This window comes from Phalacrocorax carbo, chromosome 2 (genome assembly GCF_963921805.1).
Source record: "Phalacrocorax carbo chromosome 2, bPhaCar2.1, whole genome shotgun sequence".
In the NCBI taxonomy this organism is placed as follows: Eukaryota; Metazoa; Chordata; class Aves; order Suliformes; family Phalacrocoracidae; genus Phalacrocorax; species Phalacrocorax carbo.
Genome location: NC_087514.1, coordinates 136,261,480 through 136,273,820, shown reverse-complemented (window position 1 = coordinate 136,273,820; position 12,341 = coordinate 136,261,480). Strand labels below are relative to the sequence as shown.

At 36.7% G+C, this 12,341-nt stretch overlaps 1 protein-coding gene across 4 annotated transcripts in view; it reads right to left on the bottom strand.

The window, feature by feature from the left end:
- The window catches only part of DGKB (diacylglycerol kinase beta), a 363,957-nt gene that overhangs the window by 332,222 nt on the left and 19,394 nt on the right, over nucleotides 1-12,341 (bottom strand). For all 4 annotated transcript variants that reach the window (XM_064444510.1, XM_064444512.1, XM_064444509.1 and 1 more), the window contains exon 2: nucleotides 295-555. In XM_064444510.1, coding sequence (XP_064300580.1) covers nucleotides 295-364 — 70 coding nt within the window. In that variant the 5' untranslated portion in view covers nucleotides 365-555. The remainder of the gene's footprint in view (nucleotides 1-294; nucleotides 556-12,341) is intronic.

Genomic DNA, 12,341 nt, shown 5'->3' with positions numbered 1-12,341 from the left:
GGCAAAGCCATAAAAATACACTCTTCAAATACCTATAGTTACATAACCCATAGTCAGTCTACATGGTACCTTAGTGGATAATAATTGTTCAGGTTAAAAAAAAAAAAGTTATGACCCTAACTGACTTTTTCTTCCCCTCCAAACAACATATCTTTTGGATTAGAAAACAAACATAAACCATAACTTAACGTCTTACTTGACAGTGAATAGTATCAATAATATATTATATTCTGTGCTCAAAATATTCTTAATATTTAATTCGCTATAAAATCACATATTTTAAAAATTACTTACATTCTGCATATTTCTGAAGCTGAGAGAACTCTCCAGGACTAAGGTTAACCCACTTCTCCTGGCTCGTCATACTGGCAGTAAGGGTCCTTGTTAAATATCAGAAAAATATTCCCTTTGACCCGGGTGATATAAACTCCATAAAGATTTGTAGCTTCAGTTCACAGTGCTTGGAGCCTGGAGAGATGTCATCAGTCTACGTGGATGAAGTTTTTGACGCTATGAAGTGTTCTCAATGTGTTGGTTCAGTGGTGAGTTACAGCACTGTTGAAAGAAGGTCAAGCATTAGAAGCATAAATACCAGTTTTATTATTGAAATAATTGTAATTGACAAATTTTTTTACAGAGTTTTGCTCAAAATCCTTTCATACAATATTTGTCCAAAAATAGTTCTATATGTAGTTCCAAATTTTATCTTTACAATTCCAAAAACTTATGTGCAGCCCTGATAATAAGAAACTATTGATTGTTTGTGACCTAATTGTACCTGCACACCTTGTGTGGGGATGTTTCTGTTTCAGTAACAACCACTGCAAGAGTAGATACTATCACTACACTTAGTTCCCTATGATTTTAAAATGGGATTCAGGTAACTGGGTTTGTATCCGATTATGTTTTTGTGCAGTGTGGTGTGGCCTTGTCAGAAACATTCTGAAGCTTCTAACTCCCCATGTCAAAACCAAAATGGATTCTGCAGTTTGGTGAGAAATTCATGAGAGCTATGTAAAAATTAACTATTCTAACAAAATAGTGGGGGTTTGATTTCTAGAATGTCACAACATTGCTGAAGTCACTACTGAAAATCAAATATAACTGTTGGCACTGTTGCAAATTCGGGGGGGGTGGGGGGTGGAAATCAAACTGTGGGTGCCATCTCATTCTGATTTTATGTGGTTTTTACTGCCATAGGACAGACCTTACAAAGGCAATGCATTACCAACACCACTCCTTGCACATCAGGTAGGATACTTTTAATCTAATTTTAGCCATCTGGAAGTTGGGTACCTCATCTGAGATTGTCATCTAAGGCTCTCTCTTTAATCAGCAGAGACAGGTGGCCCAGACAGCAATTAATCCCTCCAGTTTCAACATAATCTTAAAATGTGATGAATTGCCTTCTTGTGGTATTTAACTTTCGCTATTGATTACAGAGGTTGCCTAGATGACAACTTTAGACTAGAAAGCTAATTTTAGATCATAAGCGGAATCTCTTTGTATGCCTAGCAACGTGTCATTTACAAGGGTCAGATTACAAAAAGAGCAAAGGAAAAATTCAGACCAGAAGAGACTCACACAGTAATGGAAAGAGTGCTAAGGAGAAAGATGTTGGCAGCTGGGAGAGGAGAGAAAAAGGAGCAAAGTGCATCATAAGGGGCGAAGAGAAAAAAGATTTAAAAAAGAAAAAAAAACACCAAAAACCACAGACCAAAACAAAAAAATACCCAAAACCAAAGAAATAGAGTAGTTAGGAACAGAAGCCTATGAAGAAAAGTACACCAAAATGATGATAGACAACATAATTTTTTTCTGTCTGATGTATATGACTATCATTCCTGGATAAAGAGTGCAGGAAGAAAGACACCTCAGCCTCAGAGCATGCTTTCATTGCTCTCAGGCTCTTGTTGGTGAATGGTTTGAGTATATGTACCTATATATGTGAGAAAGTAAGGTTATCCAAATACAACAACTGCACAACAGACTACTTGGTAGCTGCCTTGTCTTTTTAAAATTGAACAAGAAGAAATTCTTACACTCTCAATCTCCTCAAGTTAGAATAAAACATAAGCATAAGTTAGAAGAGTCAACATCTAGAAGCAGTGATTGAAAAACTAAAAAAACCTAACAGAAGCATGGAGATTGGGGTGGAAAAAGCAATATTAACACAGATAATGTTGGCTAAGCGCAAGGCACGTAGGCGCTCGAACAGCAGTGAATCAACATCAGTGCCATAAAAAAGGGCAGTAACTACAAAAGCTAAAGGTGATATCCAGCAAGAAAAGCTATAATTCTGTCTTGAGAACCTCTTATTTATGACATGAGAAAGTAACTATGGCCAATGGGGACGTTTTAATCAAATTAAAGATGTTTCAATTAGGTTGTATTGAAGACAGTTTTATTTCTTCAAATAGATGTCAAGAATATGAGAAAAATACAACTAATTAGGTTTTACTGAAAATGGTTTTATATTTGCATAATTGATTTAATAGAACCAAAATTTTCTACCACCATTTCATCCAGTATTACTTTTTATATTCTTAACTACATTAGCTTCATTACCTGTAAAAGCTAACACTGCTGAATGTTGTACAGTTCAATATTTTCTCAATTATTTAATATGAATACCTGTGATAAGAAGCCTATCATTAGAATTGCTATGGCTAGCAAGTTAGTAACTGCTGTGCACTCTAAACTGATCAATCTAGTCACATCCAATATCTTTAGCTGACCACTGTCCATAGGGTTTGTTGTATACAGTACATGGGCAGTGAAAACGGATGTTGTCCCGTTGCCTTCCCCTTCTCCAACTTCAGATCTAAATGACCACCTCTGGTACCTTTCCCCCTTCACCATACACCCAGGCTCTGCTGCCTACAAACCATGTTGCAAGAAAAGGTACATGATCCGAACGAGATGGAAGCAACAGAAAAATTTAATTATGGGCATGGCAGTCGACAGGAAAGAAGATGCAGCCTGCATGTAAGCCAGCAGTTTAAGACTACATGATTATCTTGGAAAACTCTCCAAATGCAAGTTCCTTCCTTTGAAAGGGAAGACTGTGGGGGATCTAGTGGAACTAATTTGCCAAGTTTCATCTGGGAACAGTAACAGGGAGGCAGGCAGTCCTCTGAGGATGACTTGGTCTTTGGACTGCAGCCAGGTCCTGTAGATCACCTCAGCGCACATGAAGCAGGAATATGCAGAAATATAATGGGGGAAATCTTAGCAAAAGGAACCTTATAGAGGCTTCCTTTTTCAGCTACTTATTAGGTTCTGCTGCAGGGGAGTCCTAAATAAGGAAAGCTCCCTGCATCCTTTAGTTTTCAGTTACACTGTTTATAGTGGGATTTTCCCATTTTATATAGATAGTAACATAGCTATAAGAAATCGAGCACATCATACAGGTGTTGAGGACAAAAGTCACAAATGCATATTCTGTTATATGGTATGTACCATTTGTTAAGGTAAACATTTCAAGATCACCTATATCTTATACAATATCTTAATTTCTGTAGAAGAAAAGACTAATTTACATTATCTTTTCCAGTTTTGTTTCATTTAAATGCATTCTTTTGAATTTTGTTTTAGTGCTCTTTTTCTCAGTATTCCAGGAAGGTCATGCAGTTTGAAACCTGTACACAAGTACATGATGAGGAAAGGGATAATACTATCACACACAGGTTCAAAAAAAGGAAAAAAACCCCACCACCCTGAACACATTAATCAAATGTGCTTGCTAGCAAGCAAAATAAAGATCAGCAGCATCAACAGATACGAACAGTGATTTGACCTCTCCATACAGAGATAAATTACTTTGAAGAACACGTTACAGCATACAGTTAAAATTCACAGGATGTCAGGTAGGGAACTCTTCCACTGGTCCTCTAAGAGTTTGACTTATTCTGGGAAACTTGGATCTGTGCACACATCTTGTTAGTATCTGCTTAGGCAAGATTCACAGCCCTCTCAACCAGACACAAAGCATGACTTACAAAGAAGAGAAATTAGAAACACTTATTAGAAATAAACCATTCACTTTATCACAAAAAGAATTAGAAAAAAATTTTTCCTCCTCTATCCACTGACAATAACAAGTCTTAGAATTCCAGTCTCTCTTATTATGTGTTTTTCTTTCTGGATTTGAAGGTTTCTTCACTTTTCTGTCAGGATTCCTACCAGGCCACATACCCAAACTAGGAAGTAAAGCTTTGTTAAAAACTCTACAAATCAAATTACTTAGCATTCAGCCAACAATTCCAACAAACTTAAGACTTCCAGGAATTCCCCATGCCAGCAACTAAAATCCTCAGTTGCCCTGCAGAAACAAGGCTGAGGAGAGAAGAGAAATGAATATACAACAGAGGAAAAAACAAATATAAAGGCACATCCACTATACGCCAACCTCAACACTCAAATCATGTCGTAAAGTCCTCACTGCAAAGAAACCAGTCAACAGCACTGGGTTCAGCTTCAAACTTTGATTCGAGAGGACTGTGGCCTGTACAAACATGTCCAGCTCCTCAACCAGCCCAACTTCCCCCGCTTCCTCCTGAAAGTCAGGAGGGCTTCTTCTGGGGGGTCCAATCCTCACTGCCACGTCTGAAAGCGTGAAACTCTTCTTGCCACATATCGTAAGGGAATTTTCTATATTTACCATAACAGCAGAACCTAAAACAGGCTAGAAATTGGCTTTTGGAATTACTCAGCCATTTTTTGTTTTCTACCAGCCCTTCCAAAATGTACATCTCGCATACAATTTCATCATTAATTGCCAGTTACTCCATAAAGGGGGCACAGGGTAAGGCTGATGGTAAGAAGGGGTGCAGGTGACAAAATGAGACATCTTAAGTAAGCACCTTCCATGCTATACAAGACTGAGACCTTCAAGTCCTTTTCCCCCATTTCATTGTTTTAGTATGCTTATGTTTCAGTATGCTTATGTTTCTATTGGCAGGGTTGGGGAGGGGCAGGTGGAGAGAACATGAACCCCAAGGAAACAAGTTTCCTTCCAGGGAAACTACAGTTCTCCACAACATGACTGATTAGTGATTTTTGCCTGAACAATAGGAATAAATAACACAGATTATTTTATACCTTAATTGCTATGGAGGCTGAAGCAATTATGCTTGTCAAGAAAATTTCTGTACAGAATGTACCTGGTATTTCCTTCAGTTGGGTCCTACACCTTCACATCAGTTAGCTAGATCCTGTGATTTCTATGTGGGTGACATCATGGATTTTCCAAAGGAGAATTTTTGCATGTCAGAGATACCGCATGCTGACACATATGCATGAAACCGTTGTCTCTATTAACTCCTGCAACCAGTTTAGAACGCAAGTACATTCCTTTTACTGACAAGACCAAAGAATTTTTCCTCTGAAAACTCAGTGACGTTTGTGGGTTTAGCAAACAATGGAAAAGTGCACATTTCATCAGCATTTGTAGAAGAACAACTCAGCCTTCATCTGTAAAATGTCTCGTCTTGTGATCGTATTTTAAGATCTATGTAACATTAGTATATAAGGGATTATGATGCACTATTGCAATATTTATTCTTTATTAATTAAGCTCTTTGGATCAAAGTACATGATATTTCCTGGGCACTGAAGGACCACTCTTGCTACTGAACCCCCAGGATAGTCTCTCCACTAAGGTTGCTATTGTCAAAACAGCTGAACAACAACCAAAAAAAAGCTCACAGTCTAAACTCTTGCAAATGCAGGCATTGTGTACAGATATACAAGACAATTTGTGTAGGTATTCCTGCAATTCATTTTACACTTTGTAGAAAACAATGTCTCTAATGCCAGAAATATTCCAAACTTGCATAGATGAAAGTTTATTCTGAAGAGTTTTGGGGGAAAGAAATCCAACCAAAAGCATCTGATTTCTTTACTTTCAAATACAGAAGTATTACGATTATTTAAAATTGCTGCTGGATTAACAGCATGGGTGGAAAAAAGAGCCCCCATAATAAAACACAACAGCTTTTTCCTACATAAATTGCATATTTTACATAAAAACGTCCTCTTGTTTTTCACAGTAATTAGCATTTTAGTAGTGCACAGTCTTTTTCAATGTAGCAAAGGATGTCTACTGACGTAAATTAACAAAGTTCTGAAATATAAACGCTAAACACTGATACACTGAAATCAGTGATAATTTGCTTACCAAGCTGAAAGTCTCTCCCTTTTAAGGAGTGACTTCATCACAATTCAAAAGTATGCATGTTTTCCCGACTACTTTACCCCCAGGTGTACTAGTCTAGGGCATGTAAAAACATCCATTTAAATTTTAATACAAAGTTATGGATTGTATTCCTCAGAGAAGTGATTATTCAAATTCACTTCCTTGAATTATTTCTATGGGATTTAACAGTAAACACATGGAATACATGCAGAACAAAAAACATTGTGATAGGACAAGCAGAATATTTGAATCTCTGAGAAAACATTTCGCCAATATTACAGTTTGTGACAGCGAGAAATATTAGCAACATAAACTGAGCACCAATAAAAACTGATCAGAATGCAAGATAGCAACATCACTGAATACAATTACTTACATTTAAAATACAGGTATAAATTTTTAATCATATTTTTTACTTCAGTCTTCATGTACCTCACTTCATCACATGACTAATTTAAAAGCAATTTCAGATACATCTTAAATTTTTCCAACTCCTAGGCTTGCTATTTCCAAGTTACTATGCTAATTACCTACCAAGTCAGAAGAACTACATTCCAATTTCTCAGCGTTTTCTTCACTTAAAGAAATATTGAAATAAATGAAACCTAAGGAGAATCTGGGACAAGTAAATAGCAGAATGTATATGTGCTGATGCATCTAGGTTTACAAAGGCTTTCTTCTTGCTTTAAATAATATAACTGTATAAACTAAAAATAAACCAACACCTCTTCAGATTGGAATTTATTTTACGCTTATGAGAGAAACAGAGAAGAGTTTTGAACTGTGTACCAAGTGAGAGTCATGGAGCTGCTCCCAATGTTAAAAACTGCAGAATAACGATTTTAGAAAAACAGATTTTAAAAAGTGAAAACTGAAAAAGGAGATTTGAGGAGTTAGTCATCCTTCTTATCATTTTATGTCAATGACTAAACAAGCAAATTTGTCCATAAGGCCATTAAAATTTGGTACTAATTATGACTAAATTATCACAGTGTATAATATTTTGATTGTATGATGGATTAAACATACTGGAAATAGGAGAAAAAAACACACATTGAACCAACCAAAAAGGAGACAATAAACTGTTTAGAGAGAAAAATTTCTAGACAGCTGCTAGTATTTTGAAATTGGTGCATTTCAAAAACAAACTATCTGAGTATTAAAAGCCTTAAAAGAAGGCTGAATCACTAAGGCTTATGACTGGTATTCTTTAATAAATGTAACAAAGCAATCTGGGACAGAAAGCACAGTATTTGATAGGTATAATTATGCAATCTGTAGTAAGTTCTCTGTAACACAGCACATTTGGTTGTCCACTGGATAAATCACTCTGTAGAGAGGATTAATCACAATTCTTTCCATGTCACCCACTATATTTTCTATATATCCACCAAAAACTCCTAAATTTAGAACATCACGGAGTAAACATCTTAAAGGCAGCCTTTCCCTTCCAAAGTATACATCTGTCACCTTCCCCAGGAAAGCCAGCTCCAGAAGTGCACCCCTCGGTGGGAACTCTATACAGATCTACCCAGAACTGGCACCACAAATATCTGAGCCCATATTAGGAGAGTGTTAAGCTCGTCAACTCTTATCTTCCACGTGTTCTTCCTCATTTCTTTCCATTCCCTCTCATGGGATGAACTGTAAATTCTGCGTAACAATTATCTTTTGTTGGTAATAAACTACAGGAGGTTTTTTTGTTTAATTGTTGGGTTTAATTAATCTCTCTGTATTTAGGTGCTCTAGGGGTGACTACATTAGAGGAAGGCAAAGCTGAAAAGTGAGGAAGATTTCTGATGATCTGTAATTTCCTGGGGCAGAAATTCTTACTTCATGCTCAGAAATAAGCCTTTGAAGAGATGTGCTTTGGTCTTTTGACAAAAATGTTCCACTGTGCTCGAGGAAAAGATTTGTTAACTGCTGTCCTCATTCCACAGCTTTATGCACTTTTAAAATAAACTGGGAACAGGGCACTGGAGTTCCTTTTAAATAACTTGTGAGAATTTGAACTTGATTTAATCTTCAGTAGAAAACCTGTACAGAGAATAGAGATCAGGTTAGCAGGCAGGGTAATGGATTTTATAGCAGAAGTTCATGGTGTGTTGTTTTCTGTAAGCTGGATATTTTTTTTTCTTTTTTTCCCTAGGGAGAGAGCTACATGCAGAAGTTGATTAAATTATTGTAGTCCAGCGATATGAATAGCCGGCACTATGTCACTGTCCACTGGGGTAGTGTGGAATCTTTTAGACAACTACAAATTGTTTCATATTTGTTATCATAGAATCATGTAGGCTGGAAAAGACCTTTAAGATCACAGTATTACTATAGAAGAATTCAGTGATAGTGAGCTACCAAAAGGGATATAATAAAGTGGGTTGGGCCCTTGCCTACAGGAACACATATCTGCAGCCACATTCAGCTCCAAGCAGACAGTAATTTCTAGGTTCGTGAAGGCTCTGTGAACATCGCCACTTGTGCGTTCCTAGCGCTAGCTCTGATGGCACATCCTCCCTGCCACCAGAGGTGTGGATGCAGCACAAGTGGAGCACGTGAAGCAGTTTTACTGAAGCAAAGCCAGAAGGGAGTGGCCAAGTGTGCCCAGCATCACAAGCACCAGGGCAGGCTCTGTACCTCTGCTCACCTGCCCAAGCAATGCTGAAGTATGAATATACCTTGAGTTTCTTATCTCATCTTACATCCTTAGCAATTTTCCTCCAGGTTATATACTGCCATTGACTAAACTGCGACAGAGAACTGGCATTTGTAGAACTACACACAAGAGATTTGACCAGGGTTGGAAGTGCATTTTCTGCTTGAGGGGCCTTTTAGTCTGTCTCTCCTGTCTGTCTGTCCGTCCCACCCAAACAGACTTACAGCTGTAACAACACAACTTCAACACACTGACCCATCTTTCAGATGGGGGACATCACCACCTCCTCATGGTTAACTGTGCTGATTTTTTCAGAGGAATATGAGATGATGACAATGAAATTTCTGTCCTCCATTTCAGGATATTAAGTCATTATATTGTAGATGTTCAGCCTTTCATCCAAAGACTCCATCCTAAACCCCACCATTTTAAGCATGTTATGCTGTCTCCAGAATGCTTTGTAGCTAACAAACGCCAGTATTCCCATGGGTTTTTTTTAAACAACTATAAAATTGGTATTTAATTGCACTTTTATGCAACTTCAGTTTGTGTTCTTTTTCCATGGTGTTCAGATTTCAATGGGAAACCTTACTTCTGTTAATTTGTGCTTCCCTGTGCTTTTCCCATCTTAAAGGGAAGAAGAAAAAACAGTTGATCCTGTTTCCTCTTTCCTTTGGGAATTTTTTGGCTGAGCTAGCTTATATTACGCTTGCATTTTTAAAATATTTTCTCTCTGGAGAAAGGCTTTTCACTTCTGTTATCTTTTCCTAGTCTGCTTTTCTCTGAAGTTCTACCTAATTATTTTCTCTCTTTAAATGTTGCAATTAATTCTCTTCAGATTTAGCTTATGTTTTTACACAGTAGTCCTTGGCACTAATTTTATTTCTGTTGTAAGTAGGATTATCTAAAGATAGGAGAAATGTGGGACTAACAGAAAATAGTAAAATATTTTCCAACACATGAAGCTTTCAGGCACACAAGCTGTTCCTCAAGTCTGTAAACAGTTGGAGAAAACCAAGCTGAATATAGGTTAAGATCAATTTTGACTTTAAGTTACGCTACATTATTATATAGTTTGAGAGAAAAGGGTAGTTAGTATCCTACTGCAGGTCTGGACCGCAAGCATATATCCTTCAGTAATTGGTTTTGCTTGCTTTGTCTATAGACTGCTGAATATACCGCTGGGGTGGCCACTGGTGGCACTTTGCCCCTCCCGACACCTTGAGGGCGACAGCATCACCTGTCCTCACGAGCCTGTGAAGGGAAATGTCTGATTTTTGACACCTTCCAGTTCTTCTTGCCTACACTACTGATAAACTTGGCAACAGTCTGCTTAGAACACAGTAATAAAACATGCTCAAAATTACCTGAAGAGAGTCACAGGATAAACACATGCAAACTCCTTATGATACTCCAGTGAGCAATTTGCCCTAACATATGCGGTTGTTGAATACAAAACTGAACTCACTTTACAAGACTGTAGCTTGGAATTTGAAACAATTTTCCCCGACTTTGCTGAATGTTGACGCTTGTGTTTCCTCATTCTCTGCAATTCCACTAGAGACTTACAGGATTTTGCCCAAGGGAGTTTTATCCACAAATTGTAGTCAAGAGCCAAACAAGTATTAAATAATCTCCATCTCCATATTGGAACACCCTTTACAGCACTAGACATCTTCACATCTTCTAGTGTAGGTCATCCTTCTTTTGCTGTTACTATATTTGTCATAAACTAAAAGTTACTTATATGTACACTTCTGAATCATATTGTTGCTTGAAAACAATCCTTTTCTGTGCAATTCATTTTTACCATAGCTTTAAAAAGGAAAAGATACACAATGTTTGATACACTACCTTTTGTTTCTCTTAAAAAAAAAAAAAAACAAAAAAAAACCAACACCAAGCAAAAACATACATATCTAGTGGGAAAGAAAGAAAAAAAATCTTAGTCCATTCTGACAATATTTAAGCCTTACATCAAAAAAGACTTACAAATTAGAATACAGTAACTAATGAAAATCCAGGAATCAAAGGAGGTGATAAAGGAAAGCAGAATAAATATACAAATACAAAAAGAAACTTAAACTATTTATTTTTGCTTCTGTGCTAAAATTGTTAAAGAGCTGTTCTTCAGTGACCAAAAAAAAAAAAGAAGTATAATAAAATGGATGGCAGCTTGGTAACATTACATTTGCTCTTCTGTAAGTGGAATAATTATATAATTCAATCTTCTGGACTCTACTCCCACACAGAGCAGAAGTATCAGATAAGAGCACCACTGCTCCCACTAATACTAATTACAGACGTACTGCCTCCATGAACGTATATCCTTATCTTTTATAGCAGCAGCACTAAATACAAACAACTGAAAACCTGTATCTATTACAGTATTTCATATCTATAGAAGTCTTTCTGCTTTCAACCTGCAATCTGTTTTGCTGTTTTTGTTAGTTTCTCAGGTGAAGCTCTGGAATGCACATGCTGTGCTTGATGCATTGCAAGTCAGAAGCTCAAGTCCTTTTAAATTGTTTCCTTCACTTCAAACTTTACGACCCTACAACTTAACATTTAGGACTTGCATGTATAACTGTCTTAAGCCCAGTGAAGGTGTACTCACTGAAACAAAGGTATCTCAAACAAAAATGTTTAAAATTTCATTTACACTGATAACTAAAAAGTAAAAAAATTGATCACGTAGAACCTCCACATGATCCTGCAAATTGCAAAATTACTTACAAGGTTTATGCTCAACTTTCTATTACTAGAAGGAAACTATGAAAAAAAGAAGCCTTGTTACTTATGGACAGGCGTAAGATTTTTAAGTCACATTTCATCTTTCATTGGTTTTCAACATTTTTATCCCACAATTGCTTTATATAGTTCAGTCTGTATTAGTCAGTAACCATCTTAGTAGTTCTTCTTCCACCTACCTGCACAAAGTGGTCATTAAAGATCTGGATGTTTTAAGAGAAGATTGTATATTAAATATGTATATTACAGAGTTTGGATTCCTTTGAAATCTTGCAAGAGAGAATATAAATGCAAATTAAAAAAAACCATTTTTTAGGGGTTAAGAATTAATCTCTATTGTTCCACCCTGAATTGATCCATGAAAGTTTTCAAATTATGAGATTTTCCAAAGTCCTTTTTGTGGTCTACACTTACCAATAGGCACAGGATCTACATGTACAACTCTCTTCCTAGGAGCCACCCATGTAAAATTCATTTTCATCAATTAGAGAACATGTGAATTTTAAAGAGCTATGTTAATAGAAATAATAGTGTTTAACTTTACTAAATGATTTGTTATTTATGAGTCATTCCTTTCACCTGTTCTGTATTAAAACATGCACAATTGAATTTTTCTACATATGAAATAAGCCTAAAAAAGTTTGCTCCACTTGCACCCTCTTTGTACCACAAGAATATCACAGCTAGGTGATCTGCAAGTCACTCAGTTTACTAAAGCCATCCTATTTTGGTATAGCT